The sequence below is a fragment of the Strix uralensis genome, chromosome 20 (genome assembly GCF_047716275.1).
Source record: "Strix uralensis isolate ZFMK-TIS-50842 chromosome 20, bStrUra1, whole genome shotgun sequence".
Taxonomy (NCBI): Eukaryota; Metazoa; Chordata; class Aves; order Strigiformes; family Strigidae; genus Strix; species Strix uralensis.
The window spans coordinates 1,390,786-1,416,056 of NC_133991.1; the positions used below are offsets into that span (position 1 = coordinate 1,390,786).

Genomic DNA, 25,271 nt, shown 5'->3' on the forward strand with positions numbered 1-25,271 from the left:
TGCTTCAGATCATACAGCTGATGTACGCAACTCACTGCTGCCAGCTGCTGTGGATCTTCAAATGTGTACCCCTTCAAAGCACCAGTTGGACAAATCGCTGAAAGAGGAGTTCATTGAGGAGTATTAAGCACAAAGATTCTTGTCCTGGCACACAAGGAAGTCCTCAAACCAGCAGGTGCTAAAATCTGTAGGATCAGATTGAAGAAATGTCACTGCATGCCTGCTCTGCCTTTTTGCCACTCAGAAATAAGATACTGAGCTGGGCGGGATTTTTTCATGGCCTGGCCACAGTGTCTTTGATTTCTGTCCTTTTTGGTACCTGGTAGGAAAGGCTGCTGACAGTCACAGCACTTGCTGATTTTTTTTACTGAGAGTATCATGCCTGTGTGCATTTCTGCCAAGCAGGTTGGCAGTGTCAGGATGTCGAGGTAGAGCAATGCAAATGGCAGATCTGAGCCTTCACGCCCTTAAAGTGAGCAGGGGGCACAATGACAGCTTTCCAAAGAAAACAACCACTTCTAACTTAGCATTCTTGTGTGCTGTCTGCATGACTTTCTCTTAACTGAAGGGCCACCCTAAAGCCATTTCTGCAGATAAGCAGTAAGCTTCCTCAGCTCAAAGACTTTTCTTTAAAGCTCTAAAACTGCAAAGAGCTTGCTTGCTAAGTACCTGTTTGACACCTGTGACCATTTACAGGTAAGCCTCCACAAAAACACAAGTGACAACCTGAGAGCTGCCAGTAACTAGAACTTCCCTCTGAGGAAATCCATATTCCTGTTAATGTATTTCTCTGTGGCCTTGTCATTGATCTCTCCAATCTCAAGGACTCCCGTAACCATAGATGGTTATGGAAGAGTCTCCTCCTTGGCTGCTCTTTGCACATTGCCCTTGCATGCCCTGAGGCCCCACTGAAGTCCTTGAATATCTACACCCCCTGTTGTTTGGGTACAAGGACTTATTCAGCTAGAACTCACAGTGTTAGCATGTGGTGCATAAAAAGTTTCATTTCTTTGTGTTCTGCTTTAACTCCTGTCATCTCTTTTTTCCTAGTAGTCCATCTAACATGAGATTAAGAGTAGCCTCACAGTGCACATAGAGCATCTCTAGCTTTACCCTTTTATACTCTAGACTGATGAGACTTTGAGATGAAGACCAGATTAACTATATGAATGGTTGTATTTCATAGTCCTGCCCCTTTTCTCCTTGAGCATGGGAGCTGGTAGGACACTGATAAAAAGAGAAATAGATTCCATTCTTCTGCCAAGAGCTGCAGAAACAGTATCTCGTGGAAGTGGTTTCTGCTTTCAGTACTTTGTCCCCAAAAGAAGAGGGCCCAGTGTTCTGTCCTGAAAGTGGGGAGGCTGAATCACTGTTCTCATTCAGAACCGTAAGTCTTGGTTACTTCTGTCTTCTCCAGACAGATGGAGCAGTCCCATTTCTAACATTGTGCAGCACTTTCACTGATGCTGATACTTATTAAAACAATCTCCCCGTTTAAAGCTTCTGTGCGCACAGTCCCCGAAAAAGTCTTTTGTCCGTACCATAGTGCTTTGTGAGCTGCGAGAACTACAGGGTAACCACAACCTTTGCAGTGTATTAGTATGCAGGATACTTCTTGCTCATCCTGGTCAGAAAGCAGTTGAATTATGGAAACAGTGGCATCTCTGCAGAGTAACTCCCGTTGTTCTTCATCTATTAGGAATACTCCATGATATGGCGGGTCCCCTCAGCAGACAATTTGAGTTAACCATGAGTGGGTGCTGACAGACTCCATTCTCACGCCTATATTCTACAGATGGAGTTCCCCTGTTTCCACCAACCCTCCAGAGCAGGTACTGATCCTGGGCTCCTCTAGATGTTGTCCTCTTGATTTCTTCATTCCCTAGTCTGCAGTCCAGGTTTTATACCTTTCTCTGTCCCTTGCAGCCTGTAGCCTGGGAACAGGTAGGAATATTTGGCCTGAGTGAATACTGAGAGCTCCTCTGGACTTGATGCTTGTGCCATTTGTCCCTTCTGTCTTGAGTGCTGACCAGTCTGCTGGCTTGTGCTGGCAGAAATGTAAGAAAAGAATCTAGTCTCTTCCTTAGGGATGTGGGAAGCCCTTACCTCAGTCAGGATTTCCCCCTTTTGTGTCAGTTTGAAGACCTCCATCTGGTCTTGACTCTCCGGAGACATCTTTCCCACTGCTCTGGGTTATGTTACTAAGTTCTGTGTCAAGCCACATGAAGGGCACCGATTGCCTTCCCCTCCCTCTTACCAAGACCCACAGGCTCACAGCCCTGTTGCCTCCCCCGTTGAAAATGCCAGCCCTGGCTTGCCATGTCCATGCTCCCAGCCTGGTGCTGGTTGAGCTGCAGGGAGGGTGCAGGTGGTTCCTTCAGGCTGTAGGGAGTGCATGGAGCTAGACTGAGGGTTCTTAGGAGCTGTGGCTGTGCAGAGCAGCAGGGTGTCACCAAGCAAACTAACACAGGTACCTCTTTGATATGTTTATATTTTGCACATTTGAGTTCAAGCTGATGCAGAACAGTTTCTCTCCCAGAAATCCCAGTTCTTACTCTCAGACCGAATTGGGAAGACTAAGTACCTATTGCAGTTGTTCTCCCTGCCCTGTCCCATTTCCTTTTCAGCAGAACAAAGTTGTGCCAGGGCTTAACCCTAGCTTACTTAAAAGGATGATATCTGCTTTCTTTCGCTGGCCAGCTGCCTGTGTTGTCTTTCCCCAGACCACATAACTGGAGAATCCAAGCACCATATGTTAACTGTTTGCAGTCCCTTTTCATTTTTGCAGTAGGACAAAACTGTGCAGGGAATTCCTCCCTTAGATTTGCAGCCATGGGGGAAAGCTGAGAAAGCTCGGGCATGATCTTCTCAGATATTTTTCCAGCTGGATCCCGTGGTATATCACCAGCAGTGACTGATGTTGTTTCATCATGACCTAGGCAACATTCTCAACATGCCTGAGAAATAGTCCTCTGCTGGGTATCTGCAGGGCAACTGTTTTGAAGCTTGGTTTATGCCATTTCCATATTGTGACAGATTTTTCATGCTGAAATATGGCTTAGGACCAGTCCCAAGATTTGCCCCAAGGGTTTGGAAGCAATTTGATACCAAACATTGTAGAGAAAGTTCTCTTTATTTATCAGAAGTCTAGTAGACTTAGAAATGCTAGTCCTTGCAGTGGTCTGTCTGTAGACCTTCCAGTGGATGTAGGAATGCTAATTAGTCACCGTAAGAGTCAGCTATAAGGAAAAGACACAAGTTATACTGTTACAGGTTTGTGTGAATGCCTGTTGGATCCCATGACCAGCCCCTAATCACTACTACTTTTGAAGTGCCTGTGCTAGGCTCTAGTGGGTGAAAGATAATTGGAGCTGCTCTGTCCTGTTTCTCGCAGGGAGGGTGTACAGAGGATAGTGGTGGCCAAAAGATTTGATCTGAGTGTGCAAAGTGAGGATGCTCCGCAGGGTTGGAGTATACTGAAGCAGGTGACTGGCAAGAAACTATTTTTCTTCCATTTTTAAACAATCAATCATATGTTTTATTAATTTACTAACTGAACACAAATTGTGAGGCCATTCCCCTAATACGAACATACTACAACTCTGAAATATTTTCTTTTCAGATATGATTTTTTAGTAAGTATTTCTGCCAGAAAAATAAGCATTGTGGATACTGTTATTCCAAGAGGAGCCAGAACAGCATCTTTCTCTAGTTGTTGCTTGGCTCATCTGAGCTTGTGCCCGAGAAGAAAAATTAGATCTGGAGTCTTCCCTGTGGCTGGTAAGGATCACATAGTGGTCCTTTGCAGTTGTTTCTATATAAGGTTGATTTTGCTATTTCCTCACTTCCCTCTTCTAAGGAGCAATCCTCTTCTAGAAGATTGTAATTAGTCTTATTTTCTGTAAATGAGCTCTGAAGCTCAGGTTGAATCCCCGCCCCCATCAGGTGAGGAGGCTTCATGGTGTCCTAAAGTTGGGGGGGGGAAAAAAAAGGAAAAGAACATGATTTCCAGCTGTCTTAAAGCTAGTTTAAATGTACAACCCAGCATTAAAACTTAATTGTACTCTGGAATTGCAGAGAGAATGCCTTGTGTAGAGAACTCTGCAAAAGTTTTCCCCTTTTAGATTCAGCTAACTGCCGATTTCCGCTGCTGTGCTGAAGCACTTGGAGCAGAAGGGTTTAAAGCTAACGAATATGGTTTTCACATACTGCATTTGAGCTTTCAAGTTAAGGCGAGCTTCTTAGAAGGGAGGACTTCTGCACTTGCAGAAGGCATAACCTGCACAGTCACAAATCTACATCATCAGCAATTGTGGTATAAGCCTAGGACATACCCCTTGTTCATCTAGGGACTTCTTGGGTTAATGAGAGAAGTTGAAGGCTCTGCAGAAAAAAATTATTAAATTGCCGTGCTATGCAGTGCGTAGCATGTTAATCTCTTCTAGTGCATCTAAAATGACATTCAGATTACTTAAACTGATGGCAACTTAGTGAATCTAATCCCTGGGGTAGATGACTAAATTCAAATGCCAATGTTTTAATAAACTTAATGGGGAAAAATCTATAAATCAGTTCTGTGTTTATTTTGTTTTTATTTTTCTTACCCTGGAATTGGCTACATTTGGGGACCTTGAAATGAGGCCAGTCTGAGTCAGAATGCTTATGACAGCATTACTGGAAGAGTTTCACCTTGCTCCATGGGGTTGGGATATAGGTTACTCGTCATCCCTGCCTACTAATACTTGTGAACTATTTAGAAGAAGGAATTGTCTTGCCACAGACATACATTACCTGATGTTGGTACATGTTATATCTTTCAGGTTTCTCTGTGACAGTCAGAAGGATTTGGATGAGCTGCTGGATTGCCTGCACCCACAAGGAGTAAGGGAGAGCCAACTAAAGGAGCGTTTGGAGAAAAGGTGAGCCTGCTCTTTTTTTTTTTTCCCCTGTGTGCCTTCTCAAAGTGTATCCTCGTCACAGCAAGCCTTTCCATTCCTGGGGCAGCGTTCTGTGCTTTGCTTTGATTGTGCCTGTGCTGAAGAGGGGAGGGTACTGATGAGAAATTGCTGTTTTTCTTGGGCAGTAACTGCAGGTTATTGATAAGTAATGCTCTAACCTGTGAAGAGGTTCTGTCAGTCTTTAAATTGCTCCTTGCAACTGCAAACAGAGGCAGTGCTGTTTCACTCACTACCACGTGCTTTCAAGCGTCTTTCAAAGAATGTTCTGCACTGGTGGAGCACATAGATCACAGCGGATACCACTTCTGCCCCGGTGCCTGCACAGCTCGCAGGACAGTGGCCTGCTTGTATTCAAAGGTTGGGTTTGATTTTTCCAGGTATCAGGACATCACACATTCTATCCATCTGGCTCGGAAACAGAACTTGGGCCTCAAATCCTGTGATGGCAACCAGGAACTGCTGAACTACCTCCGAAGTGATCTAATTGAGGTTGCAACTCGGCTGCAAAAAGGAGGCCTGGGATATGTTGATGTGACACCAGAATATGAAGCAAGAGTAAGTGAACAGGCAAAATAGTGCTGAGCAAGACAAGCAGAGTCTGATACTTTCTGTGGAAGGGCTTGAGTCTTTTGTTCTTGGACATGAGGATCAGGAAAATCAGTTTTCTCATGTGTCCTCTCTTTCTAAACTATTATTTCAAGGTTACACAGCTGCTGGCTTGAGGTCCTTTTGGTGTAGGTGAGTCATAATGTTGGAGCTGGGTGTCCTGCACAGGTGTTAAATTGTACTGTTTCCTTCATCTGGTGGCGGACTTCTTTACGGAGCATTAGCAGAACTCTTTGTAGATGATTTTTAGCTTCTGCGTTAAAGCCAGTATGTCTTGTTGAGACAGCAGTTTTCCATTTTGGAGGGTGTTTTTTCCTAAATCGAGCCCACTTTAGGCTTGGGGTAATGACTGTGTCCCACTTTCAGGATGTAAAATATATTCTGTTTGTGGGTATGCCAGCACAAGGAAGTTACTGTGAACTAAAGTATGAATTTTTAGTGCTCTGGCTAGTCCAGCCTAACGCATGTGAGCATTACTGGTGCACTGAGTGTCTTTAGGAGGGGGTACATCTGCTTGGTGTGGGTAGAGTACACACTGCTATGACTAGTGCATCCTAGTTGTCCTCCTACCAAAGGACAACATGGTCTGGCTTGGAATGGTTAAAGCTCTGTTTAAGCTGCATCCTGAGTCACTGCGGAGACTTCCCTGTGTAGATGAGACCCTGAGTGTTACGAAGAGGGGAAAAGTGAAGTCACTAAAGGAGTGGAAGAATGGCTTAGTGCTTGGTCATCATGAATTTGGGATTTTGGTGAGGTGGGTTTTTGGTTTTGTGGTTTTTTTTTTTTTAAGGCACGATGCTTTTTCCTGAACAGTGCTGTGCATGGTCATCAGCTGTGTATGAACTCCAGCAGAAGCAGCAGCAATATCCTGATAGCCAAGTACAGTAGATAACAACGCTGCATTAAGCATCACATGTGTCCGTTTGCAGCCCAGACCCACTTAAGACAGCACAGAGAGTAATGTCCAACTGTTATGTGATCATATGCCCTTCCTAACAGGTATACTCACTGGAGAGCTTGAAGGATTTTGGAGAGTGTGTGATTGCACTCCAAGCTGGTGTTGTTAAGAAGTTTCTGCAAGGCTTCATGGCCCCTAAGCAGAAGAGAAGGAAACATCAAGGAGAGGACTACATTGCCAAGGCCGAGGAGATAGATGAAGACAAGAAAATGGCAGAAGAAGCAAAGGTATTGTTCACTTCAGGGCTCTGTTTCGGTCTTGTAATATAACTCTTTGAGCAGGGCCAATACGTTTCATCGGGTACTAAATCCTCAGCAGCATCTCCTCATTCCATGTGTGGAGTGCAGTGGGTCTGTCATTTATGGGGCCAGGTGTTCCCTGTTTATTTTGAATAGTAAAGGAATTGGCAAAATGAAAATCATACTGAGGAATTACACTTAATTTTCTCTCCGTGAACAGGAAATGGGTCAAGTCAAATATTTGACTTCCTTTGTGCAGTTCCTCACACAAATTGGATACTTCTATTAAAACATATTATGGAGCATTTTTACAGAACTTAACAAGAGTTGTATCTGTCAGAGAGGACTGGTGGTGGCTTAATGCCTTTGATCTGAAAAAAGGAGACACACTGCAAGTGTGACTGCAAGGGAGTTAGGTTCAGGTAGATATCAGCGTTATGCAGGAAGAGACACAAGTCATGGAGACACCCCCAGAAGATGCCAAACTGTGGGTTGCACACAGCTGCTCTGGGCAAACAAGCCTTATGTGCCTGCAGCAGAAAAATGGTATTGTGGGGCTAAATAAATAACCTTCCAAATCTAAGCTCAGAAGGGATAGAGGAAGGCTGTGAAATATTAGGTAGGGTCCTGCAGGCAGTTGGGCTGTAAGCAGTGTTGCATCCTAAGAGGATGTGCTCAGGATAGTGCTCAGGGGTAGTTTCTGTGCACTGAGTTGAATGGGACATGCCCATGGCCCACTGCCCCCTTCAAAGTCCTCTGCCCTCTCTTCAGCAGAAGTAGCAAGATGAGAATTGGATCAACGGAAACATTTGAAATGCCCAACTTAAAAAAATAGATGCTTGACTGGTGCTGGGGTGTGGGGGTTTTTTTAAAGCTGCTATCGGTGTGTGCTGAGCTCTGAACATCAAGTATTTGCTATGCTGTGGCATTGCCATGTTAGCAGGATATTTGGATAGGCACTAGAAATTTTCACATTCCTCAGTTGTCCTGAAGTATTTAAACTCTTCTAACTTTGAATATTTTAGTCCTTAGTGCAAAGGTAATGGAAGGCTACCTTATCCTGAAAGCTATCAGCAAAATACAGAGCTGTAAAAATTAGTTATGTCTGAGATGCAAAGGGCCTGGATTATCACATTTTCTGTATCTACAGCAACACCATATCATGCCTTACTCTCATGTGTCTCACAGCTGTGACAATAAGGGTTGTACCTGTAGGGCATGCTTTAAGGATAGCATCGGATTTACTCTCTAAATGGGCAGTGATTTAGCAGTGTGAGCTCTGTATTTGAGCCCTGGTCGCTTCCCTGCTATTGCTAAAGCTGTATCGAATTTCAAACCCAAGGTTTTATTTGCCTGAAAACTGTGCCATTTTGGTCATGAACATTTGGTTAGTTTCTCCATTCTACCTTAGAGCATTGCTCTCTCAGTGCCGTGGTTATGGAGCATTGTTCGTGACAGCAAGGCCAGGCTTCTGCAGCAGCCTTGGGTCTAGCAACTGCAGAACTTTCAGCTGCAGCAGCCTAGTTAGGCAAAGTGCTCTGTGTGACTAAAACATCTTGATTTGTACGTTTTCCTCTCTAAACTGTCATTTCTGAATATTGCTGGACTTCTAATCTTAAGTTACTTAGAATTTTTTTCTGGTGTTACCCCATTTGTCTGAGTGCAGCCCAGCCTTACAGGTGTATGGGCACAGGGGTAGCACTGCCAGTCAGTGTGTGGTCGTGCAGGTCTCCCCCTGGAGCACTGGCTTTTGTGTTGTGCAGATGTCTCTGGAGCATTTATTTATGCAGTGCTGGCTTTATCTGGCTCACAGTTTTCTAGACGTTTGTGGTGGTACAAGCAATGTACAACTTTTTTGTTGGGTTTTTGTGTTGGTTTTTTTGGGGTTGGGGTTTTTTTGCCTCAGTTTATCTGGAATAAACTTTCTTTCTGCCAAAGCAGAAGACCCTTGCAGATGACATTGAAAGAGCAGCCCAGATCTTAGATATAGTTATCCAATGAAAAAAACCTGACTGTTAAGTTTTTAAAGACAAATATCCTGCATAGGCCAAGAATTATGATGTCTTTTAGATCCAGAACTGCGCTGAGAGTACATAGCAGGTAAAATACAGCATAGCCATACTGGAAAAACGTACTTAATGTACTTACAATACAAGCGAAATTGCAGTCCTGTGATACGATTATGTCTCATTTTCCCTGTGAGAAACAAGTTATGGCTTAATAGGCACCCGTTTGCTGACATAATTGTCTATACTGAGGGTTCCTGCTGGCTCAGCTACACAGCTAGAGATCACACTGCTGAGTGGCAAAAGATTGTAGTGGAGACCTGGCTTATGACTGTTTCTGAAAATCAGTCTTGTGCCTCTGTTTATGCAGATGTTCCCATTTCCAGTGACAGTAGCACTCTGGGCTATCCCAGAATATGGCAGGGAGTGTGTGACCTCTTTGCAGCGTAACTGCCTGAGCGTAGTGAGGAATGTGGGTAGGTTATTCACCCCTGCTGCTTGCTGTCAGCAGTGGTTGCAAGGGAGAAGTCTATTGGGGGGGTCAGTCTTCACCTGCAGACAATACCTCAAAGAGCAGCTTCACAACCAAGCAATTACCGTTTCAGCTGTCCAGAGGGATTTCTGTCACTTTAGGATACCAGATGAGAGCCTTTCTAGCTGGAGGTTTGTCCACCTTTACCAGAGCAGACATTTTCTGTTACTCTGAAGTTGAAACGTGACTGAGGACTTACCCTTTAGTATTTTTGTGGGGGTTTTTTGTTTTCCCTGCTGAGTTGCTCCTCTCCAGTCAGGAGGATATTTAAGTCACTTCTTTCAATCTCCTGTTTTGCCTAGTTGGCTGTCTGAACTCCCTTGATAATGGTACTGCTAAAATGCCATAGTCTCATGATGCTTGGGAAGCAAGGCTAAAAATCTGTTAAATTCCACAGGCTTGGGGAGAAATCTAAGCAAAACTTGCCAACAGCTTTTGCAGATTTATCTTGGCCCAGCAGTTACCCAGTACGTTAACAGCAAAACCCATGGAACAGTTACTTGGAAAATCAATTACACAGTATGTGAAGCACCTCAACAATGTTCTGCAAAGAAATAGCACAGTGCTGTGTAATCTGCCACAGTCGGCTGTGCAGGTTTCTGTTTGTCTTGAATGTATCGGGCTCCAGGTTCCACACTAGCAATGGCAGCAAGGATGTTGGCATTTTAGAACAGTTTGTGTGTTTTTCCAAGCATCTAATATATGCTGTGCTTCCTCAAATTCAGTCAGAGGAGAATGTGCAACTCTGCAAAAATCCTGGGTTTTGTTTGGCTCCCAAATTGCTGTCAGCTGCAGAGTTTAGTTTTTCCCATCTGACACTTCACTGTTTGTTTTTTCATTCTCCTGGGGTAGAAGAACATTAACTTGAGTCCCATTATGTCCCTGTCATGTCTAGGCCATCACCTCATTGTTGTAAAGCAGAGGATTAATGGAGTTGAACATGCGGTGGCTCTGGATTACTTCTCTGTTCTGGTGCATTTCCGATTTACCACAACGTTGTTTCTAAACCTCCAGAGCCAAGTTTGAGATTTCACATGTGGCTTGCTATGTGCAGACTCCAGCAGTTGCCTTGGTGCAAATCTCAGGTTTACTGCTTTCATCCTCACTTGCAGCTAATTCTGGGATTTCACATGCGCTGAGGTCATCTTGTCTCAGGAAAGCGGCTGGCTTCGTATTTGGGGCTCCAAATGCTTTGCCTGTCAGATCTGATTGTAGCTGATGTCATGGTCCCTTTTGCCAGCTCGGAGGACCAGGAGGACCAAGCGTGTGGCAGGTCTGGCTGATGGGCTCCGGTGCCTCTGCAATACCCACTGGAGGGCAGCACAGGCTGCTCCAATCCACCATGCTCCTGTGGTGCTGCCAGCTGTCTCCTGACTTTCATCCCACATTTTACAGTGCTAGATTTCTGCCTTTTATTTTCTTAGCCTGATGATTATTTGGGTTAGACTTTCAGAGCAAGAATTTAGTGGAGTTCACATAGGTTGTTTCAGCCTGGCCGTGAAATGCAAAAGGGCTCCACTGTTATGAACAAGCTGATCCAGTGAGGCTGGTTATGGATAAACCACAAATAGGACTGCTGAGGCTATGTAGAAGGAAAGAAATACAGAGTTGAGTTATTAAGGGTCCAGCTAAAGGATATAAAAAAAAAATCTTCAGACTGTAGTGAGCTGTGTCTGTGTGCTTCGTTGTAAGTTGTTAGGTCTGTCTGCAGGTTGCTTCAGCCATGGAGAAGTGGAAGACAGCAATCCGTGAGGCCCAGACCTTCTCCCGTATGCATGTGCTGCTCGGGATGCTGGATGCCTGTATCAAGTGGGATATGTCGGCAGAGAATGCCAGATGCAAAGTGTGTCGCAAGAAAGGTATGCGTTCCTGCCCCACGCCTGTGTAACAGTTGGACGCTGTCACCTCTCCATGCCCTGCTTAGGCAACATGCCCTTGTCGTCTGTCACTCTGTCTTTGGTTGTATTTTGAGTTTTGAGCGTCAGGATTTAGTCAGAAGCATTGATCTCACAGAAACATTTGACCCTGACTCCAATAAACCATTCTTACGAAACCAGTACACAGTCTTGCAGAACATTGCAGAGCTGCTCTCCCCTGGATATTTAGCATACTTGGACACAAGTCACCTACAAATCCTTCTGGGAACACTTGTGCCACTGTCCATTCCCTGGTTTCATTTTCAAGTTGGAATGGTCTTTGGGCCTCTGAGCCTTGTCAGTTAATCCCATCTTTTGCAGAAGGAAAGAGCAAGGGCAGGTTGGGAAGGCTGTTATCCTTTGTAGCCGAATGGGAGAGAGCGAGGTGGGATGATGCTACTTTGAGACTAGAGTGGGAGTGAACTGCTTGATGAGCTTGAAGCCTTGCCCGCTGATAAGGCTGGGAAGGCAACCAAATAGGTGACAAGGGGCTCCCTTCCCTGTGTGCACTGTAGGATGAAGGGCTTTAGAGTCCTGCAGGTGGAGGGGGAAGTAAAAAGGGTGTCACCAGTGACGGACTGCTGGTATTTGTTCTGCCATAACCTCTCCTTTTGGATGGAAGCCTGGAGGAAAGAGCTTGGTAGTACATTCTGCCTCATCATGTGCTTTTTGTCTCTATTTGCTGAAACACTAGTGGGAAATGAGGGCAGACAGACCTCTAGGGGAATGCTGGGCCACTTTTGTTTACCAAAAGGCTATGCCATCCACCTCTTCAAAGAAATAAGGGCTGAATTGGTGCAACATCCTCCTTCACTGTAGAGCCTCAGGGATATTTTAAACCAATGCAAAAACTGTCCTGTCTGCTGTTGAGAGGGGATTCTAGGCAGATGTGAGAGGGGGCTCACCTGAGAGTAGATTATAGTTTCACAGAATTTAAGAACTGGGATGTTAGAGAAAGAGAAATCACAGAATCGACATGCTGGCAAGCTCTCCGCACTTTTTTTTCCCTTTCAGTAACTGAAATAGCTAGCTCAGGACTGTCTCCCGGTTTCCCTGTATCAGTGAGAGGCACAGAGAGACTAGTTCTGCTGCATACTGATTTTCTTCGTAGGCTTGCTACCTTAAGTAGAAGATGCTGTGCAGATTGACCAGATTAAGGCTAGAATAAAGAACAGCCGCGTTTCTAGTTTTTTGCTAAGCTCTTGGGCATCTTCGCAGTGAATTTCTCTTTCCCTTTGTTCGGCTTGAGATTTAGCCTGGGTGGAACCTATTTGGCAGGTTTCTACCTTTGCCTCAAATGAAGTCTTTGCAAGGCAAGGGACTCTGCATTGTTTTATTTGTGTTTTAAATGCTGCTGGTTTCCACTGCAGTGGTGGAACTGAGAAGGGTCCCTGCCATCAGAGGGTACTTTGCATCTTTCTCTTGCTTTGTCCTGACCTCCAGCACTGCAGCAGCTTCTGCTTCTCAGGTTGAGCAAGGCTGTGGCACTCCTTACAAGTAAGCTGCACTCTCCTAGGTGAGGATGACAAGCTGATCCTGTGTGACGAGTGTAACAAAGCCTTCCACCTGTTTTGTTTGAGACCGGCGCTCTATGAGATACCAGATGGTGAATGGCAGTGCCCAGCGTGTCAGCCGTCGACTGCCAGGCGCAGCTCGCGAGGCAGGTGAGTGACCTTCCTTTCCTTTGCGTTACCACTGAGGCACAGTTCTAGCCGTGCTTCCACAAGATGACCAGAACAGCCTGAGACAGCCCCTCTAAAAGGTTTGAAATAGCCTAGTTAACTCAAAGGCACTGGAACAATAGAAAAGCAATTCTTTCAGGCTGTAACTTCAGCACACCTGTGTTATACTGACCTAAGACAACTTCAGGAGTTTTAATAAATAACTTATGTTTGGCAGTGAAAACGTGCACATCAACCCAAGTCCTGTGCACTAAGGGCTGTTGTTTCCTTTGACTGAGCAGCTACTTGGGTTGCTGTTTTCATGGGAGTGTAGTTGGTACCACTGCTGCTCTGTAGTCCACTGGGCTCTTACTGTTGTGTTCCTGTCAAGTTAGAGCAGACATCACTCCAGGCTGCAGCTCAGCCCCTACTGTACTACTGAAAATCAGGCCACAAAATGCCACTCTGATCATTTTCTGGACTTGATAAACCTTAACAAGACAGGAGCCCTTATGGAGCTACAGAGGGAACATGATTTGAGGAGGAATCAAAGTTGTTCTATGCAGCAGAAATTAGTAGTTGCCTCCTGACAGCAAGAGGTTGAATTGTTTTTTGAATTGCAAGCTGGAAGTTAAATGTATGTGAGATGTATTATTCTGTTTGCAATGTATGTCCTCTGCTGATTGTGACTGTGCTGCATCTACCTGCTGCTCACAAGGTGAGGCTATCAAACGGCATCTGAAGCATAAGCTCCCTTCCAGAGCAGCAGCACAATAAGAGGTGTACTAGTCTGTAATGTGCAGGTGGTGTATGGCCTTAAAAGTATTACTTACTCCCTGGGCACCATTTAAGGGTTCATCAGGCTTGTGCAGAAATGACAGGGCTTCAGTGCAGCTGTTCTAGCCTGAGATCATAGTTACTTTGATGTGGCAGAGTCACCTGCAAGCTGCTTGGCTCCTGGATGAGAGCCATCAGGTGGGTAACACCTGTCTTGTTATCTGCTTGCTGCTCTCCTCTTCCTAGCGGAGGCAGGAAAAAAATGTCAGCCTGGGAGCACTCCTCCCCCCATTGTGGGAGCTTATTCTTACTCCTTTTACTGCTCAAGATCCTCTTTCTCCAGAGGTTTGAGACTCCCACAACAGCTTTGCCTTTGTCCCCTTTTGCCTATGCGTGCTGTTTTGTTTTCCTGGTTTTGTAATAATTTGAATGCTTTAACAGACACATGCAAGAAGTCAGAGCTGTCCTGGGCAGGGAGTCTCTGTGGCTTCTGACATCAGCAGATGAGAAGTCTGACATTTGCTCACTAATAAATCCATGCTTAGCTGTGAATAATACTAAACGACGTTTGTTTCCTATAGTGCACGTGCAAGTGTTGTGACAGTGGAAGGAGACAAGGGGAAAATATTCCAGCAGAAACAAAGCCCCCCTTTTGAAACTCCTTAGGCCAGGCCTGCAGACCTGGGTAAAACAGCAGCACATTCTCTTGGGGAGGAGTAATTGCACAGCAATCACAGTCTTAAAATCCGTTATCACGTGGTCAAGGTGCTTAGAAAAGCAAAAAATATACAGATTCAGCTGTTGGGGATTTTCTGCCCAGATGTTCAGACGATGGCCTGGGAAGTGCCCTTTTAGCTGTAGCTACAACTTGATACTCTCTGAAATACAGTAGGCTGCTTCAGTCTGAGACTGGGTGTTTATTTTACACTGAGGTGGTCAGCAAGTCCCTGCCTGTGCACAAGCAGTACAGAGGGCCCAGGGCCTCTTACACCGAGGCGCTGGTACAACAAATGTGTTTCCCTGCCTTACTCTAGGAACTATGCAGAGGATTCTGCTGAAGATGAAGATGGTGAAGATGAGGAAGCTTCTGATGAACCAGATGCTGAGGAGGAAGAGGAGGAGGAAGAAGATTATGAAGTTGCTGGACTGAAATGTAAGGCTTTGACCATGCAGTAACAGAAAACATTTAAGACACTGCCTTCAGTGTCTAAAGTATTGATCCTATTTGGGACTCGGGCTTTTCCTCACACAGGACAGGTTCTTGGAAACAGCGGGAGATGTCACAGGGGAGGGCTGTGGGTGTGCTGTACATGCCCGGGGAGCTGGGGGAGACTCCTGTCCCTCTGTGATCGGGTCAGCGCTCGCAAAGGCTGAGACTGTGGGGACTCTCGCTCGCTGCTCAGCCCCTCCCCGGGGGACGCGGGGCAGGGCGAGGCAGCAGCGTTACCCGTTACTGAGACTGGCGGTCTCTGCACCTACAGGGTTTGCTGGATGCTGTTAATAGATGCTTCTGGAGCTTTAACCACAACCCCCTCTCCTTGCTCTTTCCCTTCCCACCACCTCATAACCTCTTAAGTGCAGGTTTTCTAGTGATTTGGCAGGGAGGCATTTTCAGATAGTAGGGCGAGCACTTCTCTGCCCGTTGCTGTGGGAAGGCACACTACTCGAGGTGGAGTGGCCTGGACCACCAGCACCTGTTGGTTGCATGCAGAGACCACTTGGGATGCATAACTGGCTCATTCCTGGGCAGCGGAGTGGAATAAAAGAGCATTTTCTGAACTCCTCAATGACTGCTGCTCCATTTAACCACATTTTAGTATGTGTATCCACTCTGTTTTTAGAGGAATTTGACTTGGTCTCATTTGGGCAACTTGATGCACTGAAAAGATCAATCTTGAAATGACATGCTGCCAACATCTGCTTTCTGTCAAAATGCCCTTGACTGACATAAAATCAACTTCAGGTTGTCTTGGAATCCGGAGCCTGGGACCCAAAGGATTATCCCATGTTCTTTCAAGGGTTTCCATCCAGGTCTATCAGTCTTGATTCCCCTGCTTTATTCTGGTTTCAGGGATGTTCACTGATACCCTGGCTACGTACACTGCTTGTTGTTCTGTGGTGTATCCATGTCCACACTTGGAGTGTGTTCAGCCTGTGTTGCATGGCCAAGTCAGGAGCTGAGCCAAGGTTTCCAAACAATAGCAAAGAGGGTTACAGTCACTAAAAATAAAGCGCTAAATGCAACTCCTGGTTTTAAAGAGCATTAACATGGAAAGGTCACTGTGGAAAACTTTTGTTTTAATAGAGAAGTCCCTTTAATCCTCGTGGCATTTATCCTGAGGGATATAACCTAGAATGTTGGACTGTCAGACATTTAACACGTGCCGCACGCTTGACACACAAGCAGAGCAACAGCAGGCAGATATCCCACTGCCCCGACACACGCTCCTTGTGTGGGGGGCCCGGCAAGATGATTTATTGGACAGGGCTGGATTAGAGGCCGCAGATGAAGTGCTACAGTGCGCTGGATACAGCTTGCTCAAGCACTTGTGACCAGGTGGAAGGAGCTTGGCTGGGGAAGGCGACCAGCACACTCTCCTGATACAGAGGGGTCATGGGAGAAACTTAAGACAAGGGAGTGTGTCCGCACACTTGTATTTCCATCAGTGTGAGGCTCTGACAGACAGACCAACAAACAGGCAAGCGCCTTTCTTTGGGATATAATGCAGCAGTCCCCATCTTGGGGAATAAAATCCCGTTGTTTCCCACTTGCAGCACGTGGAGCAGCTCCTGGCTGCGGTAACTCGACACTCCCCCTGCACACAGTTCACTTTTCAGGGGGGCTTAGCAACTGGATTATCCCACTGTGTGGGCCACTTGTAAATGCTTGGAAAAGCACCCGTCCCCAAACTGGTGAGGAGCAAGGGGGCAGCAGGAAGCCAGGGAAAAACTGCAAGTTTCTGCTCCCAGTGCTTTCAGAAGGGATGTTGCAGTTACATCTGAGACAACTCTCTGTGCTTGCACTGCTTCCCCTGCCCTCCCTCGAGTCTGGAGGCATCAGGGTCTCAGCACTTGGTTCTGCAGGCCAGAGGCTTGCTGGTATGACCCTGGGCAAGCTGTACCTGTGGCAGAGGAGCTGGAAGCTCCCAGGCCTCCCTCGGAGCTCGAGGGTCTGCCAGTGCTGGCGTGTGTGACCACCCTTAGCAGGAGGCTGTTGCCAGACGGCAGCGGCCTCCCTTTGGACAGGAGGCGACTATCCCATCTGGAGAGGGTATCAAAAGCACCGCTGACACGAGCGTGTGTTGGGTGAGGGTGGGCTGACAGGAAGCTGCCGTGTTGCAGCCGTCTGTGGGTTCAGTGGGTTCACTATCGCCTCTGTGCTGTGAGCGACGCTCTGCCTGGTGTGTGTGGCTGGGCAAAGGCCTTGTGATCTCTGCTTCCAGGTTAACCCATTCCTCTAAGCCTATGGCTTATATGTTTCAGTGAGACCCAGAAAGGCAGCTCGGGGCAAGCAGAGCACAGCCATGTACTCCTCGAGGCAGGGAAGGCACCAAAGGAAGAAGCAGTCGCTGCACCCTGCCAGGGGACCCCGGCAGCGGGCTGCACCTGTCAACGGCGCAGACATTGATGAGCTGGTAAGAGCCAAATTGCTCCCCCGAGGCTGCTCACATCATGAGTTATAAACGAAACAGGTGTCACGCTTCCTCCCCTCCCCTTCCCAAAGAAATACCCTGAATCATATTGTGAAACCCGGGCTGGGCTGGGGGTGGGTTAACAAAAGAGGCATATCCTTAAGGGCCCAGTACAAACGGAGCACAGATATGCCAGGCATCTTTCCCCAGCCGCTTTCACACATTGTCCCCCTTGAGTAGCAGGCAGCCTGCAGCTTGTTAAAGGGTTTTAAATAGTATCCATATGTCTCTGCAGAGAGGTGGGGGGACTGAGGGGGTCCTGGATGATCAGAGAATGCCAGCAATGCTGGACCCTTGCTCCCTAGCCTTGGCCATTTTCTGACAGTTGTTGTCCATATGGTCACTCCCCAACCTCCAGGACATAATTTGGCCGGTTTAGGTTTCACTTGACATTTAAAGAATAAAACCATATGCTCCTGAACAGAGCAATCTTGTGCATGCGTGCATGCTAGGCAGGGTGGAGCTGCAGTGTGCTGTGCTGTTTGTCCTGGGGAGGGACACACCGCAGGGGATACGTGAGGATACTTCAGCCCCATGGGCCACGTCACAAGCCTCTACTAGATCTGCCATCTGTCCACCAACCGGCACTAGTAGCGCTGGTGTATCCTGTTGCTCTTCTTGAGGGATCTTGATCACGGTCTTTGAGCTTACTGCTTCTTACACTGGGTGTGGGTGGGCTGGCTAGTGGATCTGCAGTGTCCTTTTAGCTGGTCTGTTATAGACTGGAGGGCAACCAAACCAGCAAGCCCAGCATGGGCTGCCGCAGCTGGCTTAGAGGAGCGTTCAAGTGGGGAAAATCTTACTGGAGCGGCTGGGTCAGGGTCTCTGACAAAACACTGACATGGGGAAGAGGGCTCTGCTAGGGCTCTTTCACTTACCGATAGTCCTGGGAAGAGACTGAAGCTGGGTCAGGAATAGTTCCCGGTGTTGTGGAGCCTTCCTGTCACCTGATGTACCCTAAGCAGCGATGCCCCACGAGCTGCGCGCTCAGAGCAGAGGGGCTGTCCCTGTGCTGGGGGCCGACCTGCTGCGGATCCCCAGGCAAATGGCTGACCTTGTGTTCAGCCTGGGCACGGGACAGCAGGGCTCGAGGCATCAGCTGCTCCTCGGTATTTAAAATGGCAGGGTTGGCTCTGCAGCGTCAGTACAGCAGCACAAATGCTTTCTCCCTCTGCCTCTCGCGTGCTGTCTGCTGGAGAAGGCAGGGAGCGGGGATTTCTGCTCTCTACTTGCTGTCATTTATTCTTTGGCTGCTTGTTTGACCATGTTGCCTTTGAACCTATCTTGAAAAAGCTTGCTGTCCCCAGAGAAAAGACAGGCTGTTTGTGAGCTATTCCCACCAGTGCTTCTGCATGGGGCTTCCGTTCTGTAGCTCAAGCTGCCACTGCATGTCTTGGCTGTTACCATCAAAGGTCCTGCAGCAGAGCAGTTTGCCTTTTGATTATTGTGGAAGATGGCTGTATTTGAAAGACTTGAACTTTGTTTCTGCAACAGCAGTACATATCCCCAACCATTGAGACTCTAGCGTGTAAGCAAGAGGATTAAAAAGAAAAGCTTTGCTAAGAACCAACTTCCTTGGCCTCAAAACCGTTTGCTGAACACTGAAGCCTGGAGTGGTTCCCTCCTTTTAACAGCATCCTTTCTGTGGGCAGGTCCTTCAAACAAAGAAGACGGCACGTCGCCAAAACCTCGAGTTGCAGAAGTGTGAGGAAATCCTCAGCAAGCTGATCAAGTACCGCTTTAGCTGGCCCTTCAGGTGAGGGCAGGTGGCCTCCCGCGCTGCGGCACAGGGCTGTCGCAGGCCGCGTGTCGGTGCGGGCTGGCCCTGCTGCAGTCCTGCCCGACCCGCTTGCTGGCTGTGAGACCGGGGTGTCGGAAGGAAGTTACAGATAGGAAGAAAGGGAGTGGAGCTGCAGAAGAAACCGCCACATTGTCTCAGTCCTCTGTTGGACTGGAGACCTGGGGTCCTTCAGAGGTGGTGTAACAGAGGGTGGTAGGCCGTGGGCCAAAGAGGGGAGGCTGGGGGGGAGGTGATTTCTGCAGCCCCCAAGATTTTCAGGGCGCTCTCTAGGCGGTGTCACAGAGGGAAGGTAGCTGTAGCTGCCACGTGCCAGTCCCCGTGCCTGGACCAGCTCTCTGGGCAGAAGGACAAGCCGCTGTCCCTCCCATCGTGGGGCCGTGGCCACCGTGGGGCTGACGTGTCTGTAGTGCCGTCGAGGTGCTGCCTGGGCTTGTTACGGGCGTTCAGGGGTGCGGGTCGGGGCTGGCGCTCGAGCGAAGGGGGTGGAGGTGATTCTTGCTCCCCTGCAGCTCTGCGCTGGTGCGGCTGGGGCTGTCCTTTTCCTCCTATCTTTGTGGCTCTCTGTTCGGCAGGGAGCCAGTGACCACGGAGGAAGCTGAAGATTACTTTGAGGTCATCAGCAACCCTATGGACTTCCAGACTATGCAGAGCAAGTGCTCTTGTGGCAATTACCGCTCGGTGCAGGAGTTCCTCTCTGACATCAAGCAGGTGTTCTCCAACGCCGAGCGCTACAACCAGAATGGGAGTCACGTACTGTCCTGCCTGGAGAAGACGGAACAGTGTTTTATTGACATGGTGCACAAACACCTGCCTGGCCACACGTATGCACGCAGGAAACGCAAGATGCTCTCTGCCAGGTGTCAGGGACTGGAGGAGCAGGAAGGGGACAGTGAGTCAGAGCCCCTTGAACATTCCCGGGGGCGGAAAAGGAAGAAATGAGGGATGGGGAGACTAGGGGGAGAGCCAGAGCTGGAGCAGGCCTTCTGGTGCTGCCGGGCCCAGGATGGGTTGTCTGGAGGGAGTTGGGAAGCATCAGGCACTTCCTCTATTAATCCAGCCTTCCCTTTGGCCCGTCCTAGTTTTAATTTTTCTGCAATTTTCTCAAGAATTTGGTCATCTGTTGAGTGAGCAGAGATGACTTCCTGCAGAATCCACAAAGCTCTGAATGGGTCTGTCCTGCTGGGAGGGGAAGGTGGGAGGGCAAGGGGAAGGCCTGGCCAAAGCCTGGCTGGGCAGGGGAGCACGAAGCCTACTCCAGCTCGGGTGCTGTCGGCTTCCTTGGGATGAGCCACTTCCTCCCCCCTGCGAGCAGCCAGCGCCGGAGCGCGGTGGGACCTCTGCTTTCTGCTGCCTGTGATGTGAAACCAGCCTTGAGCTGGTGCAGGGAGGGATCATATTGCTGCACGGAAGGACGAGGTGCGATCAGGCCAATGGGCTGCTAGTTCTTGTATGTATATATTTATATGGTGTTAATTTTGAGCCCCCAATGAAGGGCTGTACAGGGCAAGCAAGCACTTACATTTATGGAGATACGGCTTTCACCAGCATCCTAACACAATTGGCTTTGAGGTGCTCTTGCTTTTCCCCTCTCTCCTCGGGGAGCGATCTCTCGAGGTTGCGCTCTGAAGAGGGTTCTTCTGAGCTCAGCTCTTCACACGTACACAGCAAAGAGGAGGCAGTTGGCTTCCCTGCTCACCTTGAACAGCACACAACGATGTAGCCCTTTGGATGAACCGAGTGCCAGAAGCATACTGGAGAGCATGGTTTTCTGTGTGCCCTGTAGGGAGCTCCAGGGCAAGGAGAGCAGCAGAAACATGTTCTGTGTAACTTTTTAAATTAATTTTCTAGTTAAAAGTGGCTTGTTTCTAGCTGTGATCTTGTACAAAGAACACCTGTAAGATACCGTTGTCTTGCTTTGGCACATGTACAGTTTATATGGACTCGTGTTTGCTTTATATTTTCCCCCCGTTTAAAACTCATTTTCCTACCAGTAGCTGGAGTTGCACTGGGGGACTTGTTGGCGGGGGTCTCCCAGTCCCTCTCTAGCCGTGCTCTCGCCATGTTTTATAGTAACACGTTCCCTAGCTCACCTCCCTCGCACTCCCCCAGCGCAGTGAGGACCGTCCCAATCCTGCTGGGAGGCTGCTCCGCTGCAGCCCCAGCAGCGGGTCCTGCTGCCCAAGACACTTACTTTTCTCTAAGAAAAGGGTGCGGTTTTCTCATCACCTCTCCCTCTCCATCATGAGAAGTTTTGCTCATACAATCAGAGCTTGAACTTTTTATTACAGAAGTCTTCAATTTGGAACAAACAGGGCTGCTCTATACTGGTTTTGTAACAGAAAAGCAAAAGCAGCTGTTGCAGCTCCTGTGATTTGGGAAGAAAAGAATCATCCATTAAAAACTGCAGCCTAGTTTTGTGAACTTTTTAGGTTTTTTTTTTAACAGGTATTTGTTTCAGTTCTGGACTGTCAATGGCTGCAGAGACTAGGCAGGTTTCCAGCCACTTCCCTCTTCCCCTCTCCCCAGCCTCAGCTCTCTGCCCCACAGAATAGCACTGACGTTTGTATTTCGCACGTCCCCTTCAGAGGCTTTGTTTTGTCCTGTTCATAGAGAACGTTTTCTGCAGGTCCTACATGGAACTGTACATTTTTTTAAAAAAAATAAATGTCATTGGGGGGGGAGGGGGTTTCTGCTAAGGGCTGTACTTGTAATAAATTGGAAACTTAAAAATAAACATTATGTACTTGTGTTTGTAAATCCAGTTTGCAGCGTGTCCTTTGGGGGTGCCTTGTGCTCATCTCTTCTCTGCCTTCCCCAGAGCCCCCGTCAGACACGATCCTGCTGCCGTCCGGAGGGAAAACGGAGCTGCAGAGCGAGGGGACAGTGAGTCTGGGTCAGGTCAGCTCACAACTCTGAAGAACCATCTCCTAGGCCTCCTGCTCAGGTGTGGTTACAGCAGCCCCGGGCTCTGCCTCGGCTCCCAGGGTGGCAGCTGGGCTGGGCTGTGCCCTCTGCAGCCGGGCTGCCCTCACACCCCCCCCTGTGCTCGGAGCTGGCCCTGCTCCTCAGCCTCCCCAGAGCCGAGGGACGGGGCTCTGCCCTTCCTGCCCCTGCTCAGGGAGAGGTCACCAGCCTGTGGGAGCTGTCCTCGGGCTGGGCTCCCCGTCCAGTCCCTTGTCTCCTGCCAGTGTGACACTTGTCCTGCCAGAGCATGGGGGATGGCACTGAGCAGCTCTCCTGTCGGGAACACAAGGGGGTGAGGGGGCAGCTGAAATGTCTGCTCTTTCACCCCAGCGTTGCCTGCCTGGATGGCCGTCAAAACTGCTTCCCTTGTGTTGTTGATGTGTTTTGTAACCGCGGCCAGCTCAGACCAGCAAGGGCTGTTGTCCCTGTCCCTGAAAGTGCCGCTCCCAGCCCACCATCCTGCTCTCTAGCAGCTGAAGGGGAAGCTGCCAGTGTGCTGCCAAAGTTTTGCCCGCAGTTGCCTGCTGCGCTGCTGGGAGGGTGATGGTTTCCTGGGTGTCTCCATCATCCTCCCTGCTGAGGAGCCAGGTCCAGCTCTGCTGGGCAGAGGAAACCCCCTGATGGGTTTGAGGGTGAGGGACAGATGCTGCTTTCCCCAGAGAAGCCCCATCCCCTCTCCGCAGGAGGTGGTTTGTCTTGCTGGGCACGCACCAGTACCTGGGTGAATCAGAGCGTGACCCAAGCTGGGACCTTTCAGCGTGGAGACCTCACACCAGCATCTGCTCCAAGACCTTTTTGGAGACTTGCTTTTTATAGCAGCCCCTGCATGGCATTAGTGTCCTGTGCAGGGGCTATAAATAGCTGTCCCCACGCCTGGCAGGCGAGTGCATAGGGCTGGTGGGCAGCCATGGCCGCGCTGCCCGCTGGGGGACGGTCACTGGCCCAGCTGCACCCGCCCTCTCTCCGGAGCTGGCCTGTGACAAACCCCAGCAGGGTACCCCTGGCCTCTGGAGTTCCAGCACGGCCTCAGGAGGTGGCTGTGGGGCTGCAGTGGGCCTTGAGCTTGGTCCCCTCTTGGCTTCCTCATAGTCTGTGTAACTCGGGATTTTTAGCACATTCCCAGAGCACAGAGACTTTCCTTCTGCTACTCAAAACCTGGAGGGAGGGTCCTTCCTTGTAAGGGGCATAACTGCCACAGCCCAGGGGCTGCTGGGGGGCACTAGGCTTGACTTTTCCATGCTTGGCTGGACCAGGACCTTGGGGTGTCCTGAGCCTGCTCTCACGGCTCAGCCTCTGCTGGCACTGGGGACGGGTGGCCATGGCAGTGGTGCCCAGGCTGGGGTGCTGCCCCTGAGCCCTGCTTGCCCCTCGCAGAAGGGCTTCTGCAGCCCCCCCCCCACCCTGCTGCAGGCAGCTGCTGGGCTGCCTGGACGGCAAGGGGATGCAGGGATGATCTTGGGGTGGGGGGGGGATGCAGAGGAAGGCTGAGCCTCCCTGGCACAAGGTTGGAGGTGGCTGTGACAAGGGGACAGCCGGTGTCCCCGGCACAGAGCCCTTCCACGGGGCAGCTCTGCTTTGGGGCGGGCTCTGTGGAAAAGCTGTCGCTCCCAGTGCCTGCAGCGGCGCGGGCTGCGCTGCCGGGGCCGAGAGCTGAGGTGGTCGGGTGGTGGCAGCCCCACCGCTGCCCCAATCCTGCTCCTGCCTGCCCCAGCTCTGGCTGAGCGCTCCAGGGGCAGCGAGTTCCTTGGCAAGTGCCGGGGCGCTCAAGGGCAGGCTGTCCCCGCCAGGCACCGTGAGCCAGGACACACACAGGCCCCAGCACCATCACCGTGCCACACTGCGAGTGCAAGATAAAGGTGCACCGAGCTGGCTCAGGGCTCAGCGCCGTGGGGCTGCCTGCCTGGGGCGGGGGGGTCTGGTGTACAGGCTGTACCCCAGCACAGGGACGCAGCTCTGCCCAGCTCCCCCGGCTGCACTTTGGAGCCTGTCCCACAGCCAATATTGACTCGCCTGCCCCAGGTCACAGCCCTTTTACCTGCCCAAACAAACTCCTCCAGTAGCCCGGGGAGCCCGTGAGGCTGCGATGACCCCCCCCAGCGGTGTGGGCCAGGCAGAGTCCCTGCCCTGGCACCACCACCATCAGCAGCAGCCTTGGGGAAGGGACATAGTGCCCAGCCAGGGGCACGCCTGCCTCCCAGCACCCCACGGCAGGACACCATCCCCCCCCCGGCACTGCACAGGCAGTGGGGGGGCTCCTTCACACTTCAGCTGCTGCGCCCGCTCCTCGGGGAGGCAAAAGCTTTTCTCAGATTAGTCGTTCAACTTCTCCTGCTGTCCCGGCACCCCTGGGGGTGGTGGATGCAAGGCGCTTCGCCCCATCAGTCACGGCAGCACAAAGCCCCGCGGCAGCGGGCAAGGGGCTGCCGAACCCAGCCCCTGCTGCCACCTCCGGCTCGGGGGGCGCTGGGGGGGCGGGTTTCTTGCACCTCTCCTTCGCCTGCAGCCCTGACGCTGGAGCTGCGAGGGCTTCACCGGGGCCAAGGGGTGCTGGTGCGGGCAGGCAGCGGGGGCTAATTTGGGTGTGAAAGGAGGGTCCCTCGCTGGCTTGTTGCAAGAGGGACGGAGGCCCTGGAGACCCTCACTGGGGCCCAGCACTGCCCCAGCCTGCGGTTAATTAATTAACAGGCGATTAGGTGATGGCAAACACAAGTTGCCTCCCCGCCGCCAAGTTGTCTCGGAGCCACCCTGCCCGGGAGGATGGCGGCACCCGCCGCCGCTGCCAGCCTCGCACCCCGGCCAGCCCGCGGCGAGGACGGCCCCGGCTCCCCCCCGCCAGCCCCGGCGACACCAGCTGAGGCTTGAATTTCCCTCCGGACAATGGGGAAGGCAAGCCGGGATTGTAACCGGAGCGGGGGATAAATAAAGCTGCCCAGAAGTTTCCATTACCCGCACCTCGGGCTTCTGCGTGGGACATCAAAGCTGAGCCCTCTCCGCCCCAAGGTCCCTCGCCCCCAGCCCATCACCCTGGCTCCGGGCCTGCCGTGCCCTGGGTGCCAGAGCGCCGACCCCCTCGCCTGGCACTGAGGCCCCGGCAGCCGATGGCACCGACACAAATCACCTACAGAGCACAGAGTGGAAAAGATGATTCGTTAGTGTGACAG

At 50.0% G+C, this 25,271-nt stretch overlaps 1 protein-coding gene across 1 annotated transcript in view; it reads left to right on the top strand.

The window, feature by feature from the left end:
* The window catches only part of BAZ1B (bromodomain adjacent to zinc finger domain 1B), a 50,755-nt gene extending 28,852 nt beyond the window's left edge, over window positions 1-21,903 (top strand). Inside the window, exons 11-19 of the mRNA XM_074890482.1 lie at window positions 4,821-4,919; window positions 5,336-5,513; window positions 6,564-6,749; window positions 11,011-11,158; window positions 12,732-12,879; window positions 14,688-14,806; window positions 17,137-17,288; window positions 18,998-19,101; window positions 19,719-21,903. Of these exons, the coding sequence (XP_074746583.1) occupies window positions 4,821-4,919; window positions 5,336-5,513; window positions 6,564-6,749; window positions 11,011-11,158; window positions 12,732-12,879; window positions 14,688-14,806; window positions 17,137-17,288; window positions 18,998-19,101; window positions 19,719-20,085 (1,501 nt within the window). The 3' untranslated portion in view covers window positions 20,086-21,903. The remainder of the gene's footprint in view (window positions 1-4,820; window positions 4,920-5,335; window positions 5,514-6,563; window positions 6,750-11,010; window positions 11,159-12,731; window positions 12,880-14,687; window positions 14,807-17,136; window positions 17,289-18,997; window positions 19,102-19,718) is intronic.
* The last annotated feature ends 3,368 nt before the right edge of the window (window positions 21,904-25,271 follow it).